We start from the raw sequence: 21,406 nt of genomic DNA on the forward strand, positions 1-21,406 counted from the left end.
AATAAATTCAGTATTAAAATATTTATACAAGTTTTTCTTTCCTGAATAGTGCATACATTTTTTTGCAGACTCTGTATTTATATGCAATGTTCATGTTGGGCAGTATTTTGGAGTAAAATGTCTCACCCTTGAGAATTCTGTCACTTTTCTCAGAGCCTTTCAGTGTCGTCACGGAAGGTTCAGGTTTGAATTCCTTGGAGTCTTTAGCTTCTTTTCCATCTTTTCCTTCTTTGCTGTCCTTTGCCATTTTTCCCGCTTCTTTTAACTTTGTATCTATAACTGGTATTTTGCTTTCAAAGCTGGGCTCTTCTGACAGCTTAAACTCAGGCAATATGTCTTTTAGGAACTCCCAAACTTTGTCCATATATCCTTCACTTGAAGAAAACATACCAATATTAATTTCCAAATGATGCTTTTTAATTTCACATCAAAGAATTGATAGAAAAATCAATTTAGTATTTCAAAAGGCTAATTGTTATATCAATTAATTAATAACTAATTACATACTTTTATTGAAGGCCCAGTACGGTAGTGGCGAACCTATGGCATGCATGCCAAGCAGGCTGTTTGTATCACTGAAAGCTCTAAAAGGTTTGCCATCACTGACCTACTAAGTGTTAGGCTTTTAACATGGTTCTCATCTCAAGGATCACTCAGCCTTGCAGGGGAAAGAGGTATGTTAACAGATATGAGAGAGAAAAATAGATATTTAGTATCTATGAAGTGGCATGTAGCTTCCCATGCAAAAGATCCCTGTCTGACTTGGCTCCTCTGTGAAATATGACAGTGTTGTTACTCTCTCTTCTTTTAGTTCTTTTCTATGGCTGTATAATATCATTCTTTTCTGGTTTTCTTTCTGACTATAGAAATTACTTGCAGACTTATTCAAACACTCTTCTGTTCACTATAGACAGTTTTGGTTTGCTTGCCCAAAGTCTCCTCTTTGTGTTTTTGCCGTACTCTTTCTTCAGTGAGTCACCAGCCATGGTTGGAATTTACCTGTTCATGAATACAATCCTCAAATAGTCAGCCTCCATTCAAACCCCTCTCTTGATATCCAGACCTGTGCATAAAACCACTCAATAGACATCTGTCTAAAGAGAAACACAAAAATAGCAACAAAAATGTCTTGCTACTATCTATAGAGTAGTCAAGATCCAAAACTGAGAATGACCATGTTTTTTTTCTTACGGTCCTGACTAAATAAATACAACCTTGCTTTGACCCTACCTCTCCCACTGTCATAGTTACCTTTTCTCCATCCTCATCACCCCTTACTCTGCAGAAACATTGAGAAAATTCCTGGGCAATACCAAACCAGCCACTCTCCCCTCCTGCCAGTCACTGCATTGCTCTGAGAAATTCTTCAAAACCACAAATCCAGTAAGGTCATCCTCCTGTCTAAAGCCCTCAATGACTTAGGCTCCCTGTACAGAAGCTGTGAGAATTCCTGAATATGACATCAAAGGCGGCTTGGGTCTATCTGATGCCTCCCTGTCTCCACCCTCTGGCCTGTGCTCCCTCTGGAATGCTGTAGCACCATCCAGCCACACAGGAGCACATGTTTGCTAAGCTGACACTCTGCTGTCTTCTACTTCCTAGCTCTTCTTTCCTCTCTGAGTTGTTTTTCCTCACCTCAATGAGCTGCATTAAATTTCAAATAATCCTTTTAAACGGTCAGTTTAAGAATTTTTTTTTTTTTTTTTTTTTTTTTTTTTGGTACCCGGGATTGAACTAGGGTCTTTGTGCTTGCAAGGCAGGCCACCAAACCGCTGAGCTAAATCCCCGGCCCCAGTTTAAGATTTTTAAAGGTATATATCTCTGCTCTGAATTCCCAAAGAGTCTTTTACTCACTGGTAGTATAGCTTTTAAAAATACTTTTCAAATTACTTGTTCAACACACATGTATTGAACACATACTCTGTGGCGATCATTCAAGGTTGACATAATTCAGTAAGACACAAAAGGGTCCCTACTACCCACTCTCATGGCTCTTAACACCCAGTAGATGGATTGGGGGGTAGTGATAACTTGCATGATGAAAGTGAAATGAATAATTTTTATATGGTCGTGAAGCCTGTCTGAGGAGCTGATATTCAAACTGAATGAGACCCAGAAGTTATCATACTCAACAAAGTGAGTATCTGATGGGGGATCATTCCAGGCTTAAAAAAAAAATGTGTGTAAAGATTCCTAAGAATAATGAGTCTTACATGTTTCATGTTTCATGTTTGAGGAACAAAAAGAAGACTGGGGTACCCAGTGCATGCTTGTTAAGATGGAGAAGAGATGAGAGATGAAGTCAGAAAGTGTGTAGGAATCAGACCTTGCCGATCCGTGAGGACCAGGGTAAAGATGTAAAAGCACCACCCAAGTATTACAGCTAATCACTGCAAGGTTTTTAAGCAAGGGAAGTTATGTGATCTGATTTATATATTTGAAAATTCTTCCAATTACTATGTGGGAAAGAGGAGGGTAAAACAGACTGAGGGAACAGTTGTCTGTTTTGGTTCATGTGATCAGCGATGGTGGGCTGAAAACTAGGATGGTAATGGTTGGAGATGGAGAAAAACAAACAGATTAAGTGGAGGAGGTACTGGTGTCAGAGCTCAGTGAGGGATTCCATGTGAAATGTGAGGAAAATGTGCCCACGAGAACACTGCTAGTTTCTTCTTCGGGTGATGGTGGTGCAATGTGCTGAGGTGGAGCTGCTGGGAAAGGTGTGTCTTTGGGACACTGAGAATCAAAAGTTTCACTCTGGATAGTCTGAGTTTGATTTATGTTTCTGGCACCTACATGACTATGTGATTTAGGCAGTTGTGTGTGATAATATTCTACAGTTCCGGAAATGGCAATCAGACATAAAGTTGAAATTCAAGGGCAAAAGCTTGTTATTAAGATGTTTTGTGGTGGCTAAAGAACTATCCAAAAAGGCTGAAAAGAGCAGCAAATAAGAGAGGAGAAAAACTTGGAGAGAATGTTACTATGGAAGTCAAGTGAATCAAGTTTTGTAAAAGAAGTTGTTCAGAGAGTCAAATACTGGGATGCCAAATAAATGAGACAAAAGAAGCAATCACTGGATTTGACAATGTTAAGGCCTTCCTTAACCCTAAGAAAAGTCCTCCACTGGTATGATAGGGGAGAAAGGACAAAGAGCCGAGAAGAGACAAGAGATGTTGGGATAATGACTACGTAAAGACTACTCATTCAATGAGACATTCTCTGAGAGGAAAATGAATGAGATGAACTGGTGGTCTGAGAAAAATAATTGGTTTCCTTGTGCACCTGTGAGTTGCTCAAGTGCCTGAATTGCCTCCTGTTCACTAGTGGCTCTCCAGAACTTAGCAGATAGTGGGCCTTCAGATGTTTTATTTTTCATTTAACCCCACCACAGCTTTACAATATGGGCGTTCCAACCCTGATTCAGGTTTAAGATGTAAATTTTATGTGGTAACACACTTAGCAGATTAGAGTCAGAATTCAAACAGGTGAATCCAAATTCTAATTGTTGTATTTTTCTCATCTGTAATATAAAGTTGTGCTATGAAGAAGATATATTTGGATGTCACTACAGAATGAGACCATATAACTTCTTAGACAACTTGGCTTAAAAGTAAGGTGGCAGGGTGATTGATTGACAGACCATGAATCAGAGAAATGAGTCATCGCTTCCTTTGAAACTGTCAGATTTCTAACTTACACTTTGACAGGTCACTAAATGTACTGCAGTATTTACATGGAGAACTAGAAGATACTCCTTTTTAATTTTCAAAGGCAAAGCTTTACTACTTGTGGAAAACAAAAGAAGCAAATTCAAAAGTTGCAAACGAGTGGTGTCTCCATTTGGTGCTCATATGAGAAGTAGAGGGGAAGAAGTTGTCTGCTGGAATTGCCACAAAACATGCTTTTTGGGGCTGGGGATTTAGCTCAGTGGTTCTGGTGCCTGCCTCGTTAAGTCCAAGGACTCGAGTTCGATCCCCGATACCAAACAAACAAACAAACAAAAGAAAATATGCTTTTTGTTCTGTTTGCCACATGGGAAAAAAAATTCAAAAGTCAACAAAAGTTTGAAATGTTAGCATTCTGATTTTTGTTTGTTTGTTTTTGGTACAGAGGATCTAACTCAGGTCCTGGTGCTTGAGAGGCAGGCAGTGGCACCACTGAGCTAAATCCCCAGCCCAGCATTCTGATTTTCTTTGCCCTTCATAAAACCATAGATATCCCTGGCCAATTTTTCTCTACACTTTTGATTCTTCTTCATCACAGAAACATCTACTCCTGAACATGCCATGGGCCTTCGCTCATTCTGCTCTCTTGCTTTCCATCCCATCTCTTGTCTTTGTGTTAAACCAAACCCAGCCAACATTAAGGCTCAGATCAAGTAGAATCTAGTTGTCAGTGAAGCCTTATCTGACCCCTCCTAGCACCTATGGCAGATGGTGATTTCTCACACTTTACAATTTAATCAATTATTTATATGTTGACAATTATTTATATGTTATGACATTTTCCTTTAAAATTAAATATATATGAATTAACCTTTTTATTTCATAGGATAACAGAATCATTTGAATATTGTGACAGAATATGTATATAAAATTTGATAAATCATAACACATTAAAATATATTTTTACTTTCTTGTTGAATTTAGAAGAAATTTAATTGACTGAGTCAATCTCACTTGCAGCATCTTTCTTTATGCTTTTCCTTGTTTCAAATGGTTAGTTATTATCTGCAAGACATATTTCTAGATATTATTAAATAATCCAGTAAAACTCTTTAGAATCAGGGAAGAAATTTTCACTATTTTTCTATAATACACTAGCTATTTTTTTTGATAGCTCCTTTTTCTTTCAAGTACTCAATCTTTAGAACAACCATTAGAATAGATGATGTTATCTGTACTCTTCAGATGGGGGAAGTGGGGCCCAGAGAATTTACTGTACTTGCAAGAAGTGTAAGAATTTAAATGCTCAAGCTTTTTTCTTTACAAAACATTCATAGATATTTTATAAGAAACTATAATTCATGTAAATCAACCATCTAAAATCTGAATATTATTAAATTGATCTTATAAATGGGCATCTTTTAATATTCACTTATGATTTTACTTTAATAGGCATGTATGACTTTAAGAAACAATACGCTATTTTAAAGTTGCTAATTTTCTAGTTGTGGATCACTCTATCTTCTTCTTTGCTGTCTCTGGTAGACTGATAATTCCATGTTTCAGGTATTCACACCAACTATTGTTGAAGGAAAAATTAAAGCATAACTATGATCATTCCATCAACATAAACTTAACACTTTAGAGAAGCCCATACTTCTGAAATCCTATGCACTGTTCACATTATTCCTCTTAGATATTTCAAAAAGGGCTTTGCATAAGAAGGTCTAAAAGAGTGCCGTCATGGTCTGTCCCTAAGATAAAAGCATACTCTCTTTCAGCAAAGTGGTCATTTGAGGAGGATAGAAACCCTTCAATCTTTCCCTGTAAATTTTTTAACTGAACAACAGCTAGTTTGTCTTGCTGAAAAGATGAATTAATGGCAAAATACAAGTTACTAAGGCTTATTTTAAATCTCCTGTAAGGTCAGCTTACCCTAGGAAATTATGGCTTCCCACCACTAGAAATCACATACGGTGCGGTGGATTTGACTATCTTACAAACATCAGGCTCTGAGTTGATGATGTACTCAGATCTATTCCTATAGTTCTTCTCTATGTACCTTTACCTAATTGGTTTCCAACTGTCAATGGTAATATCAAGTTGAGTTCTACACTCATTTTGTAAAGTTTTAAGTAAGCACTACATTAGTTTCTCTTTTATTTGCACACCAAGAGCTATTTTTGGTAAAAGATAATCAATCTCTCTATGCCTAGAACCAGATGGAGAAAAGAGTGAGGGTTTGGACAAGCAAGAATTAAATGGACATTCCAGCTTCTCAGCTTATTTTCCTTATTTGAAATTATCTATTCATAAGTGATGAGGTCAAATGGATGATTTCATAAGGTAATCCCTTCAAAACTATGTTATTGATTAAAAATAATATATTAAAGTATATAACATGTAATAGGTATTCTATTAAGATTCATTATTTCTTAATATGTATGGATAGTTGAAAGCTATTTTTGTTTTTCAGTATTGAAATAAGTATAAATAAAAATGGAAATCTATAAACACTTTATCACAATAAACAGTTATCAGTGTTTTAATATTTGAAAATCAGATATTTAAGGATTAAATTCCTAATAAATATACAATATAAATGTGTGTGTGTGTGAGAGAGAGAGAGAGAGAGAGAGAGGCAGAGACAGAGAAGCAGGATATATTACCCCGAAATATGAAAGACAGTTTAACTAAAGTCAATTAAGAAACAGCAGATGCAGGGAAGCTCTCTGCCTTCCCTATGTTTCTAAAATCATGATTTAGGTTTCCAAAGACAAAAAAGATCTTGCCTCTGTCACTCCCTCTTCTAGCACGGAAGACAACTGTAGAGCTCATGGGCCTGAAGATAGGACCAGACAAATCTACACTAATAAGCTTTACCAACTGGCCCATCTCTTGCATTTATTTGCCTTCCCACAAATTGCTACCTGCAGAGACTCAAAGCCTTTTTTTTCTTTCGTCTTGCCACTTATCTAAAAATGTACTGTTCTTTACAGAAGATCTGTATAAACTGGAATTCAAAGCCACTTGTTGAAAACTATTCATTGCTTGTGTCTCCCATGTACACAAGAAATATATACATTAATAAGCTTTTGCATTTTTTTCTTGTAAATCTGTCTTTTGTCATAGGATCAGTTTTAGCTGCAGAGAAACCACAAACTTGGGACTTATCCTTCTACATAAAGAAACAGAATTTACCCTCACATTTCCAAAGAATTTTATGATACTATTATAGACAGCTAAGTTAGGTAGAAATATTCTAGGCAGTCAGACAGGGCTAGAGAGTCAGTGCAGAAGATGAGAACACATTACAAATGTGGCTGGAGGCGAATCTGTTGAAGGCCAGGCCTCAAGATAAAGACAGAATGACCAGGCCTACATGCCTCCCAAAGAATAGCAATAAATTGAAGATTATACTATACTTGGGATCACCTTTGTTGGTATCAAGACCAATAAAGTCTTTTTCTTTTTTTTGTACCGGGGATTGAACTCTGGTCCTTGTGCTTACAAGGCTGGCCACCGAACCGCTGAGCTAAATCCCTGGCCCCAAGATCAATAAAGTCTTGATAGACATTAGTCGCCCATGCGGGTGACTAGGACCTCCTGATCTATCCCGTCCTAAAAGGTAACATGTTCTTTCCATGTACAGTAGCTACATGACCTGCTTCCCCATTGGATCAATATTACCTAAGTGGCTTATTGGTTGATCATAGTTTTGACCTGTGTTGTACCCACCTTGTGATTTTGTATACCCCATGATTTTGCTCTACAAAACTTCCTCAGTGAAGTGGGGTCCATGGCAACCCATTTTCAGATCCCCTTCTGTCTCTCAGGAGCTATCTCTCTCAATAAATTTTGCCTACTCTTAATCTCTGTTGTTCCTTAGAATTCATTCTTCAATTTTGTGGAATACAAACGTGGCACATCTGACATCTAACAGGTTAGGAGTTACATTTATTCCCTCTATATCAATACCATAAAGGATTATTTTCCCAAACTTCCTGTTAAAAAGTACTTCTCTTGATATTTACACAATTTTCTTAAAGAATATTTTGTTGTTGTTTTTTGAGACAGGGTCTCACTATGTAGTTGAGACTGACCTGGAACTCGCTATGTAGCCCAGGCTGGTCTCAAACTCACAGAGATCCTCCTGCCTCAGCCTCCCAAGTGCTAAGATTACAGGTGTGTGCCACCACACCCGGCAAGAATAAGAATATTTTAAAGAAATCTTAGGAAGAAAGAAAATTAGATATATGAGCAAAATGATCTTCAAACCTACTGAAGAGGAATGACTTCTGGTAACCACCCTGTGAGTGCATGGATAACTGTGAATTCTCCCAGTTCTCTCCTCTGTGCTTCGTGGATGCTAAAATAGAAGAGGCATAATGTTATAGTTAGCAAAATCGGAAACACAAAGTGATATATGATGACTAAAAGTCATTAATAAAACACAGCATAATAATCAGTGTAGGTCATACGTGTTACAGGTTACAGTATAAGAAAATACTCTCTCAGCAGCAAGATGATTTTGTTAAACCATTTAAGTAGGTCCAATGATTAAATTTAAAATACATTTATAGCTGGAGATTTAGCTCAGTGGTTCTGCTGCCTGCTTCGCAAGCACAAGGATCCGAGTTCGATCCCCAGTACCAAAAAACAAAAAAAATACATTTACACAGCATACATATAAACCTTATTTCAAAAAAGAATTTAAATTAATATTAATGCTATGTGCAGTACATAAAGCATACTCATATATTATAAAATATGTAAAACTAGTATATTATTTTATACATAATGTCCTTTTGAAAGTGGAAAATGTCTTTCATCATTCTAATTTCAGTAACTATCTTCACATGCCTATGAGGCTGTATTTTAAATCAGTCTCGTCCATAGCCAGTCAAGAGGGCATCAGCAATCCCTAGATAGCTGTGGAGAAATCACAAACATCAAGTCCATCCTCTTATATCAGAGTGAGTTGCCTACATAGTGAAATGTCAGAGGTTGGCATTAGCCAAACATCACTGTTCTTGTTCAGTCCTTTTATGTGTATCACTGGGAAGATGACTCTATTTCCATCTACACATAGTAACACCATCCTTCCCTCCCACCCAGGAAGCACGGCTGCTGTCCACCAATCTGCAGTGTTGATTGAACTGACCAACCCATGTGTTCTTTTCTTCAGAAGGAAATCACACTATCCCAGTTAATGTATTTTTGCATTATGTATAAATGCGCATTGGTTTGTTGTTTATAAATTATATATTTGTATGGGTCTACATTTATCAAAGATAACAAGTCTAGTCTAAATTCTCTTTGGATAATTTCATTTATGAAGTGACTGCATCTCCTACGGAAATATTGCTCTTCTCTTTGCATATTTCATATAGATATTTACACCAATGATATGTATTAGTTTTTTAAATGTAGAAAACTGGACATGGTAAAAAATAAAACTACCATAACATCTGAATAGAAGTTATAGAAAAATGTAAATTGTACCATGGAGGGCAAGTTTCCATTTGAAATTCTAAGAAATTCGTTATACTTGGTTTGGTCCTTTATTTCTGAGATGGGTTTTTTTCTTAAATAATTTTTATCACTCATGTTCCAATTAAATTCTGCTGCACTATATAACTTTAAGAAAGACAAAATGCTACTTCTGCTCTCAGGGCCAAGTGTTTAATGCTTCACTGATCTTGCTTCACTTCCCAGAACTTCTGAGTTATAACTGAGAATTAGGAACAATGGGGTAAATACTGTTTCCAAATAAACAAACACAGTTGCCACCAATGCAGATACTCAGTAGTATTGGCTACCTAAAGAGATATGGGCTAAACTTTTGTAAAAGTCATTGAAATGAATGTGCTGACAGCAGAGAGAAACAAATTCTCAACAGAAACCTGAGGGTTGGTAAGGGAAAACAGAGACAAAGAGGATGGCAGGAGGAGTGGTTGTTATTGTTTTGTAGCCTTGGGAGATGAAAAGGAAGCTGAGCGAAAAAGAAAATCCACACAAAGCAGACCTACCTTCTGACTACATTGCTAAGTTAGTGACAGAAGTGGAAGGGCGAACGCTTGGTTGGTTTGTTAGAGCACGTGGGTGTGTTCTGTTGAATATGGAACTGCTCTCTATAAAAAACTGCCATGCATTTCCAATTCAAGCACTAAGCTTTCTTTGCCCATTGTGAACTACACTGCTGGGACCAGATTGAGATGGACAGCACACAGCAGGCATGCCTCAAATATGCTGGGGATGCAAATCATGCAGAGATGGAGGACACAAGCAGACTTCTGCAAGCACAGTGAAGAAACTATGAGTAGTTTTCATCATGAATGTGTCCAAAGTGACTAATGTCAAAAGCACAAAGAACACATTGACATCATTCTGAAAACTTCAAGTGTTTTAAGTTATTGCAAAATATACAGACCTAAACTTTAATTGGGTCCCAGTGTACATAACTCACTAATTAGATAAACTAGCATTTTCCCTTACAAGACAATTTTTCTCCTATTAAACTGAAGCACTACTTCCCATGATCCATTTTTATTCATAGTAAGAAAACGTTAGGTATAGAATCATTTTCTAAGTTGTTTTTTTTTTCTTGAGACAATTTTATCTTACAGTTGACCGCTTCAAATTAGCAGCTTTGACACACTGATTTCAATACTTCAAAGTTTACATTGTTTGGAAAAAGTCTTCTAATTTACTTTTTTAAATGAAGTCATTTAACATGAATGTATAGCTGCTGTTTTGCCTTTTTATTTTTAGACAAATAAGTGATAATTTCTTACTACATACTCAACATTTGCCAGCTTAATGATAGCTTTACACAGCAGCATGGGCCAGAGTTCAAATTCACAGGTTGTAGTTGGAAGCAACAGATTGTTATCTTCATCAAAAGGCAGAAAGTCATCAATAGTTATCTTTCTCCAGCAGCCCTAAAAATAAGTAGAAAACAATGTCATGCCAACCAGGATTTATAGCATTTTTTGTTATACATTATTACATATTACTAACATTGCCATTTACTGTTTTATCAATTTATGTTAGTATTTGTATGAGATACTAATTTTCAATATCACTCTGGCTTAGCATTTTATTAATATGATTAATGTTATCACTATTTCATTTTGTAATTATAGCACCTCCATAGCTATGCATCAGTATACTTATTTCTGAGGCTTTGTGAGCACACAATGCAGTGAATTAAAATACCACAAATAGAAGAACTAAAACATTATACCAGCTGGGGGGCATGATTAATTTATTATATATAGACAGAATACAAACCCCTCAAATAAAACCTTAATAATTACTGCTTATCCTAACATGTGCTCATTGATCTTACACTTCTAATTCTGAAATTATACCTATTCCTAATTAAAGATCTAATTTTTAACATGGAGTGAATTAATGTCTTATTTAGTAAAATACATATTTATATCTATGCACATTTTACTTCATAATTAAAACGTAACATTAAATTTATGAACTCGGTTTATTTCAGCTTTGCATGTTGTTTTATGGTAAATTAATTCCTTTGGCAAAAAATATTTTCAGCAGTGATGTCAAGAATTGTGAACTGCAAAATATGCATAACACATGGTTTACGTCATTAATTATTTGTGGTTTAGTAGGGGAAGGCACATATGCAAACAACATAAAATACAGTATGTTCAAAGTGCACTAAGACCAGAAAGGAAAGTATGACCAATTTGGCTGGAGAAAGTCATCACAAGAAAGTGAGATTTGAACTGAAGATATTTTTCTCAGGTAGATAAAATTAGGTGAAAAATGTTTTAGTTGTATGACAGTTGTAACCCCAAATTTCATGTTAGTTTATTTAGAGGTTCTGTTTTTCTTTCTCCCTTACTAGGTGATATAAGGCAGGATACGGTTAAAGCACAGGTGTGTTACTTTCTCTAATTTCAAATGAAATTACCAAAAAAAAAAATTTCACAGAGAAATAAACTAGATGTAAGAGGAAAAATGCCGTGTGATGAACAATTACTGAAGCTACCTGGAAAGGCTAATTTATAAATAGAGGTTAGCAGGGATTAGAGGAAGGGAGAGTGGGAAGTCATTGTTTAATGACTACAGGATTTCTGCTTGGGATGACTAAATATTCTACAAGTAGGTAGGAATGTCAGTTGCATAACTCTGAAACTACATAATACCACTGAATTGTATATTTAGAACGTTGAAAAATTAAATCCTATGGCATGTATATTTTACTGAGATTTAAAAAATAGCAATAGGTGTTCCCTTCCCACACTTCTATTTTCAAAACAATTTTTTCAAGGAGTCAACTGAATTCCTACAAAGAAAAGGGTTTAATCAGTCATTAGTAAGCTAGAGCAGTTCAACTAATATCACCTGCTTACTGATGACCATAGACAACATTCAGTTGAGTGTTTTGATTACTAAACATCACTAAATTGTATACTTTAAATGAGCAAATTATATGGTATGTGAATCAGACTTCAATATATCTGTTTCAAAAATACTACATAGAGGATCGATTTTCAGTTTTGCATAAATTTCTTTTTTTTTTTTTTTTGTACCAGGGATTGAACTCAGGCCCTTGTGCTTGTGAGTCAGGTGCTGGAATCACTGAGCTAAATCCCCAGCTTATTGCAGAAATTTCTAAAACATAGTTTAACTAAACTTATAACCATTTTATTGGGAATGTTTTTTATTCGTTTATATTACACATCAGTAGCGTTCTTCAATCTTACTTGAATATTATATACAATATACATTATATATTAAATACTGTATATACAGCTTAGTTGAATGTTTATTTCCCCTCCAAAAGCATATACTGAAATCTTAACACCCAATATGCTGGTCCTGGGGGCAGGGTGTCCTTTGGCGTGGGATTAGGATATAAGATTGGAGCCTTCAGAAAGAGATCTGTGCCCTTTTAAAGGTATGAAATGGTAGAGTTCTCCCCTTTTGCCATGTGAGGTTAAAATGAGCAAACTGACCTCAATCTATGAACTAGGAAGAAGTTCCTTAATAGACATCAAATCTCCTGATGCCTTCATCTTGGATTTCTGTTGTTTTTAAGCCTCTTGATCTGTGGTATTTTGTTATAGATGTAAAATGTACTATCTATAATTTATGAGACTCTATCATAAAATATTGAATTATGCTTACATTTGGTATTTTTATTATTGCATATAAATGATGTATTAGACTTTTTTTAAAAAGTCTACTGGACTAACATCACATTAAAGGACTATCACAATGTTTATTTAGCATGCTTATTAAGAGGCAACCTTCCTTTCTTATAAATATAAATTACTAATATAATATAAATTTAAATATATAAACATGTTCTGAAAATGCTTTGTAATATAACTACATTCAAATGTAATATTTGTAACACTTGAACTCCAAGTGAAGATAACTAAATGGCTACATAATTTATACCCTCTTCCTCCTTTGAGCATACTGAAAGGATAATACAAAAGAATTTTAAATCAATAAGACAAATAGCAATTAGAAAAGATCAAGAAACAAGTAACCAGTGGACAGAGATTTTGGCAAATAGGTGAATCAGGAAAATTGCATATGTGGACTAGCACCTGACTTCACTACCCTACCCTACTGCAGTAATAAGGCAGTACCCTTCCCTATACAGGGCCCAAGGATTGGTCTTGGACTTCCATGCCCACACTAAAGCATACAACACAGTTACTCTCCCCAGTGAATCAGTGAACAGAACTAAGACCTCCACCCTCCTCCTGCAACAAACAGGAAGCACCCTTCCCAGGTAGAGCTTGCTGGAGGAACTCATTTCCACCCACTGCCCATGCAGGAACAAAGTGGCACATGGATGGAGTCTTACCTGGATAACAAATAAGAGTGGGAGACCAGAAGAGCACAATAGAGGCTTTGTAGACTCAGTATTTGATAAGCCAGCCCAGCAAGATAAAAGAGGAATTTAATCTAAATAGACCATCAGAGCCCAGGGATTTAGTTCAGTGGCACCGTGCCTACTTCGCAAGTGCAAGGTACAGGGTTCGATCCCCAGTACCAAAAACAAATAAAATAAAATAAATAAATAGATAAATAGACTACTAAAACTGAAAATTAATTAGAATCCAGAGTTGTAAAACATAATAGAAAAAATGTCCAAAATTACTCACTATACCAAACAGTAAGAAAGCCTCAAATTTTTTTTTTTTTTTTTTGTACCAGGTATTGAACTCGGGCCTTTGAGCTTGCAAGGCAGGCACCAGAACCACTGAGCTAAATCCCCAGCCCATAAAACCTCAATTTTGATGATAAAATATAACTAAGAGGGCACAATACTCAAAATGACAGCAATATTAAGTTTATTAAATAACAGGTCCAGGGATTTAGCTCAGTGGTGCCTGCCTCACAAGCACAAGGTCCAGAGTTCGATCCCTGGTACCAAAAAAAAAACTATATTAAATACAAATTTAAAGATAGAACCCCCAGATAGAATCATCTAGTTGCAGGAAAACAAGCTCAGGACTCCCACTGATTCTGCACTATGGTGAGTTGTATTGCTACTCATTATATACAGTTTAATAATAACAGAAATAAGGTGCATAATAAATATAATATACTTGAATCATCTCAAAGCCATCCCCATGTCCCCTAATCTAATCTTGTTTTGATTGTTGTCACTGCAGAAAACCCTGATTCAGATAGATAGGATAATGGAAATGGAAGAAGACATCCTATGGCTTTTGTAAATCTCAGGATATTCTCCCTTGACTTTAATCCAGAATATATGGATATCAGAAGTTGTCTCAAACATACTTTTAAGGCCACTGCCATTTGTGATCTCAAGCAGTTGAACCTCCAAGTTGATTCACAAATGGGTTGAGGATTCATTCCTTCTTAGATTCAGGGGTCTTCTGTGATTGAGAAGTAATGCTCAAACTCTTCTGAAAGCTGAGATAGGTGTTCATGCAATGGATGGAAGAAAGAAGGCCCTGTCTCAATCTCTTTCAAAATCTCAGCTAATGTTTGAAATGTGTCAAAAATTCCAACATTCACTCATTGTCCCCATAATTTGAGGTTGGTTTTGAATACAGTCACTTTATATGCTGACTTGAATATGATTGTCATTCTTAACTAAAGTGACAGATTAAGCAGGCTTAAAACATCACACAAATAAGCAAATTTTAAAACCCTTCCTATGTCACTGAAATGTACTGGTAGCAGTGACTGTTTTTCTAAAAGAAATCTATTGTACTAATTTCAAAACTCTGTCCAATGATCTACCTTTAGAAAGCCATCTCACTTCTACATATAAGAGAAGATGTGCATAACTTCTTAGTCTTTTGGCTAAGAGCAAGTATAGTATCTGTTCTTATCAATTTAATATCTGATAGATCCTCTAACCAAGGACAATATATTAAATGGAGTTTTGGAGCTGGGAGATGGTATGGGAACTTGCTCCATTTATTCCATGCATCAACCTGGTATTGCAGTAACTCCAGGAATGGTGCACCCCTCTGGGGAAAAATAAAGAGATGTGTGTGCTCTGCATTCATCTCCTCCCAGAGATGCACAAACAGACACGAGTTAAGGGCATGTACTTCAATGTGATTGATAATTTTAATCACCTTCTGCAAAATGTTCTGAAGTTCAAGTGACATTTATCAGCTAGCCAGCATTTCTCTGTGGATAACACCATATATAGATAGGTGCACATTCAGAAGTGACCTATTTGACCTAAGCAACGAAATAAGAAAGCCATCCAGCCACAACAGCTATTCCATCCAGGCATATATTGACACAAAATGACCACTTCAGTTTTCCTAAGATATAATCATCCAAAGACATGAATAGTTCCATAGCTGTGGTGTTGTTTGGCAACAAAAATGGACATAACATTCCTTCATGTATACCCGCCTGGAAATTTATAAAATCAAGCATTTTGCCCTGGTGTCAACATGAGCAGACTCCTCAATCTGTATTAAATGGTTAATCATTAACCCTCTCTAGTAATTGTGCTTCAATATCCTCTGCTATTTCAACAACTTGTCTAGTAATAGTGTTAGCCAAAAAAAGAACACACAAGTCACCTTTTGAACCACAGCTCTCCTAAAAGTCCATGATAAATATCTAGCAGCAAACAATGCTTCATCGATAGTAAGGGGTTTATTAGCTTTAGTAAGTAATATGATTATCCACTGAAAATGATGCTGTCAATGCAGACACATTTAGTAAAGTGGTAGCCTTCAATAATTGCTTATGTTCTTCATGCTCATGTTTGTTTGTTTGTTTGTTTGTTTTTCTTTTAAAAAAATCCAAAGGCTTGCCTTAAATGCAGGGCCCTTGGTCTCCATGTGAAGCAATTTTGAAGGTTTCATGTCTTCAATGGAGAGCAGGTTGCCATACATAATACAAAGCAATTGTGGAGAGTGAATCATCATCCTTTGCAATGAGCCCATGATTTAAGTAGACTCTTGATATTTTCTTTTAAATTCAGTTTTGTTTTTGTTGGCAGTCTTAGAGTCTTCTGCTGACTCATCATTGGATCTTTCCCTCTTTTCAATGAAGCTCTCCAATGACATTTGTCTTTTACTCATTTTGGCTCAAATTAGCTTGTGGACTTGGCAAAATTGTGACTGAGACAACTGTGCAGTGCACGAAAGATTAAAATTTCTGGATTAAAATAAGTGTGGACTAAAATAAGTGATGGATTTTGACTTAGAGCCCACCACCAGATGCAACTGTACAATTGAAGTACATCAATTCATTTACCACCTGAAAGCTGCCACCAGATTCAGTTTGTCACTTGCCACTCACTGATAGCATTTTCATGAGTTTCATGAGTCTGCAAACAGCTGATTTATTGTGGTCTCTGTGCAGTCAAACCTCTCTAATGTTAATCTGTATTTGCAGCTGCTCCCCTGTACTAGCATCACTGCCTCAGCTCCAACTCAGATCATCAGGCATTAGATTCCCATAAAGAGTACACCACCTAGATCCCTCACATGTGCAGTTCATAGCAAGGTTCACACTCCTGTGACAATCTAATGTCACCACTGATGTGACAGGAGGTGGAGCTCAAGGGGTAATGTGAGTGATGGGGAGCAGCTATAAATACAGATGAAGCTTCACTTTCTCACCCATTGCTCACATCATGCTGTGTGGCCTTGTTCCTAAAAGGCCACAGACAGGTTACTGATATGTGGTCAGGATATCCTGGAGCCTTGCCAGGCTAAGTTTCCTAAAGAGATGGGCTATATGACTGGATCAGCTTGAGATTTCCAAAGTGGACTAAGTACATTTGTTCCAGCCTTGGATTCAGGTATGACAAATATATTTCAATATGAAAGATATGAATTTCAATACATGTGAACTTGAACTTACCATCCAATAAAGTTTCACCACATACTTTCCATAGCTATTGAACAAAGGCATGTGGCCTTTCACAGCCTTGCATAGGGAATATATATGTTCCCAAGGCTTCCACAGGAGAATAGGAGGTTCCCCTGAAGCACCTTTCAAATAATTGCTCAAAATCTCTCCATTGAGTATCTTCCATACTGCACAGATTTCACTGATAATCCACCTCATCAACTAGAAACAAAGGACATTAGTGTTAATTGGTTATTTCTCAATCCAGTTGGTGGGGTAAAACAAATCTACTTTTGATAGTACTGAATTTTACATATACTGTATTCTGCATTTTGATTTCTAGACTACAGAGTAAGATCATAGCTTTTGTTTTTAGGAAATGCAGTCAGAATACAAACTAAAGTGCCTAACAAAATTGACTTTTATTTAGCTGTATGTGTATATAACAGAGAGAAAGAGGGAGAGAGAAAAGAAAGGAGAAAAAGAGAGACAGACACTAAATACATCTGAAAGCACTTACAATTTTTTACAAAAAGTGAGCTAAAATAGTAGATGTTAAGTGTTCTTATCAGAAACAAAATTATACGAGGTAATTTTCTTGGTTGTGTCTAGTATTCCATATTGCATACATAAATCAAAGCATCAGACTATCTATCTTGAACTTACACAATTTTAAATTTTCAGTTTGTATTTCAAAAAAGTGGGAAAAAATACTAAGTTATACTAAAACTTAAAGGCAACCAAGGGAAAACTGAGCGTGGCTGTTTGGAAGGTTTTCCCACATCTAGAAAGCATTCTGCAGTGGAACTTTGGTTCATACTTCCCTACATACCTCACTGCAGAATAAATGTTCATTTGCTGAAAACAAGTCAAATGTGATCTCATCTTTCACAACTACTGGAGTCTGAAATAAAAATATACACATAGATATGATTCCATAAGAAAGATAAAGGAAATATAGCTTAACACTCCACATCTTAATGAAACAAGCTAACCCTAATTTCATTTCTTCCAAACAGAGGAATGAGAAAAAATTTAAAAACAAGTAAATTATTCCCTAAAATAATCCTTACTTAGATAGAACTGTAGGTGAAATTAATTTAATGTAATGCTGATAAATCAGAGCATTTTAATATACAGATAAAATATATGCAGATAAATAGCATGTATATATACAGTTTAAAAAGTGATTTGAAATTTAACCATTCAAGTTAAACCTAAAGCTGTTATCACCTCATAAATGGAGAAAAATCTTTATCTCAGATGAAAAATATTAGATGTGAAAGTTTTTAAAATCTTTCTCAACTTTAAATCTTGCCATATCTAAAATTTGATTATCAATATTTAATTTCTATAAATAATAAATAGGAAAATATGACTTGAAATATTTTAAATGAGCTAAAATGTATATCAAATCTTATATATTTAACATTTTAAATTAACATGCAAGTGTTTTTACTACAGAATTAGATTTTTATGGGTGGTAATATCATCAATTACCCTCAATCATCAGTACAACTAGCATCTCAAAAAGTCAATAAAATAATTTATGTTTAAGAAAAATTTAACTAAAACTATCTTGAAGGCCTGGGTTGATTCTTCTGATACATTATAAACACAGTTTATTGTGGTTTGACTATAACGGAATGTCCATAATTTTCCACAGTACCAATGAGCAATAAAATCAGTTAGCATAGATTAAGTACCAGATACAAAAAATCTGAAGCATTAGACTTAACAGTTATCTGTTGACAGATGAACAGTAGACACTGACTTTGTAGAAGATAACAAATATCAATATAAAGAGCTCTACAATGGCATCACCATTCCCTACACCTGCACCTACACTGAATAAATCTTGAGATATCTTAGAATGTTCAATGGAATCAATGTCTAAGGGTCTGGACTCCTGATCTCTAATGATTAAAAAAGTAAGCAAATCTGGTCTGTAACCCTATGATCACAGCTTACTAACTCTTTTGACTGGACCATCTCATGTTGACTCTGATGCCCTAAAGCCAGGATTTTAAGATCTTTAATAACCTAGTTCCTCTCTGACTTAAATCATATCTCTTGATTTAGTCTTTTGCTTAGAATTTTATGGTATGTTCTAGATTGGACTGTATTTATTAAAATGGGAGTTGAATTTATTTAGCGATTCATGAAATCAGTTTAATGGATCAAGACAGGGAGAGAGATGAAGGGAGAGAGGGAGAAGACAGATTAATAGAGTACATCTTATATAAGATCACTATTGTTTCATGGGATTTTTGTTCCAACTGTATATATGTACATGTTTAATAAGTGTGTCAATGTAAATAGCAGTTGTCACTGTGTACATTAGACCTCAAAAAACACCTGCTAGATAGAGCTTTTCTACTTAGCCATATTTTCAGTAATGTCTGCCCTGATCCATATTCCAGCATGATGAATCATGAGAAGATATCTGTGCAGAGGGAGGATAGAGTTAGTTATAGAAGAGGATGGCAGCATTATGATAACAGAGGTGGTGGTGTCATGAGCAACAGTGAATTTATTTTTAGTACAAAAATATCTCTCAGAACTAAAGTCTCAGAACAAAAAAGAAAAAGATGCTTGAGAAAACTTCTATTTATTGACATTTGTAAGACTCCTACCTCGTGAAATGCATATTGCTTATTTGCATGAAGTACAAACCATGTACTTATATTAATAGCATATCAATGTCAAGTACATTGCATTGACATCACATATGCATGTCAATGTTATTGAACACTAAACTATTTTTGTTTATTTTTCTGGGACAGGATCTTACTATGTACTTCAGGATGACCTTGAACTCTCTACATAGCCCAGGCTGGCCTCAAATTCACAGTGATCCATCTGCCTCAGCCTTTCAAATGATGGGATTATAGGCATGCACCACCACATCAGTTTAATTTTAATTTAAAAGCATGGTTTGTGGACATTTGATCTCCTTAAAAATCTCCTATAAGTAGGCATTCAGAAAGTTTTTTTTTATTCTCTCACTTTAGTAAATCTTATTAAATTTAGGTATGTTTAATTTTCTCTATTAGTAAGGTAGGTAAGGTTTTTTGTTTGTTTTGCATTAGTAGCAGGATCAATGAAGGATAAAATCACTTTGTGTAGAGACAGTTTTAATAGACTCTACAAATGTATAGAAAAAACAGCTCCATAGTAACTGTTTAATTAGTACTAAATAATATAACCTATTAATTTCCTATGCATTAAATGAGAATAATAAGACAATTGAACAGGAGTACAAAGCATTAATGATAAATCCCTGGGAACAAGAAATACACTCAAACTAATGCAGCTATTCAGAAGCTAAACAAAACAGCCAGATGTGGAGGCACAAAAATAGCCTCCTGCAGTCCCAGCCCTTGGGAGCCTGGGGTAAGAGGATTGCTGTTAGTTTGAGGACAGCCTAGGGTACCTAGTCAGTTCAAGGCCAGTACAGAATACATAGCAAGACCCTGTCTCAAAACACAGAGCAGAAAAGAAAAAGGAAGAAGAAGAAATTAGATTAACATAACTACAGTTTTAATGTTTTAAACGGAAGTTTTTCAGGTGATGACTCATTCAAGATAATTCAAATGTTTAAACATAAAAATCCAAAAGTAAAGGTGGTTTTTGGAAAAATGCCTTAGGAATCTACTGAATTGAAAAATCCAAATGCAAACCTCTTGGGCTGCAAAGTCAATGGTAACAAACATTATAGAGCTCCAGGCTATAATTCTACATTTTAGAGAAAAGTAGAAAACACAAGACTCTAAACTAAAATTTAATAATCTCATGGAAAATATTGATTTTTTTATTTAAATGCAAAAAACACAATTTTTTCCGCTGAATGCCACAAGAAAATGTACTCTAAACCATTTCAAAAATGGAAATTTGTATCACTTGAGATATCATATTCCTTTAATTAACAAATATTTTCTTTAACAATAAAAATATTTCTTACCTGATTCATCACAAAATCCTGTGGACGTTTCCAGGAATAAATTTTCAGTGACGGTGGCAATTCAATCTTTCCTTCAGGATCTTCAAAAAAATGCTATTTAAAAGATGAATTGAGCTTTTTTCTATGGTTTTACCAAAATAAAAACAACTCAATCCTAATTAAAATAAGTGTATAGATTTGATCAACAAATAAGCATTCATAAGGCAATTTGTATGTTTATCCTCAGAACTAGTTCATGGAGTACTTGGAAGGCACTGAACTATTATTGTTGGAATCATAAACAAGATTATGTATCAATGAAACTTGGAACTTTGACCTGATTCTCATTTATTAATTTTTAAAATTAATGTTATTCTTTTGAGATAATTATTGTATAGATTCATATGCAATTGTCGGGAATAAGAAGAGTTCC

At 35.3% G+C, this 21,406-nt stretch overlaps 1 protein-coding gene and 1 non-coding gene across 7 annotated transcripts in view; one reads left to right on the forward strand and one right to left on the reverse strand.

Annotated features, from left to right (window-relative positions):
• Window positions 1-21,406, reverse strand: part of Adgb (androglobin) — a 116,676-nt gene that overhangs the window by 86,707 nt on the left and 8,563 nt on the right. For 4 of the 6 annotated variants that reach the window (XM_019209945.2, XM_010639550.2, XM_019209941.2 and 1 more), the window contains exons 3-8: window positions 20,995-21,087; window positions 17,863-17,934; window positions 17,043-17,252; window positions 10,473-10,612; window positions 7,951-8,037; window positions 127-374 (exon numbers count right to left, since the gene is read on the reverse strand). In XM_019209945.2, the coding sequence (XP_019065490.1) occupies window positions 127-374; window positions 7,951-8,037; window positions 10,473-10,612; window positions 17,043-17,252; window positions 17,863-17,934; window positions 20,995-21,087 (850 nt within the window). Of the gene's footprint in view, window positions 1-126; window positions 375-7,950; window positions 8,038-10,472; window positions 10,613-17,042; window positions 17,253-17,862; window positions 17,935-20,994; window positions 21,088-21,406 lie in introns of those variants that run through there. The other 2 variants (XM_019209944.2, XM_033763321.1) reach the window with 2 other exon arrangements.
• On the forward strand, window positions 14,986-15,176 carry LOC117286076. Its single transcript, XR_004517210.1, has one exon. It is a non-coding gene; the product is annotated as a U2 spliceosomal RNA (small nuclear RNA).

The sequence above is a fragment of the Fukomys damarensis genome, unplaced genomic scaffold (assembly GCF_012274545.1).
Source record: "Fukomys damarensis isolate Sample0158 unplaced genomic scaffold, DMR_v1.0_HiC HiC_scaffold_14, whole genome shotgun sequence".
NCBI classification, from domain to species: Eukaryota; Metazoa; Chordata; class Mammalia; order Rodentia; family Bathyergidae; genus Fukomys; species Fukomys damarensis.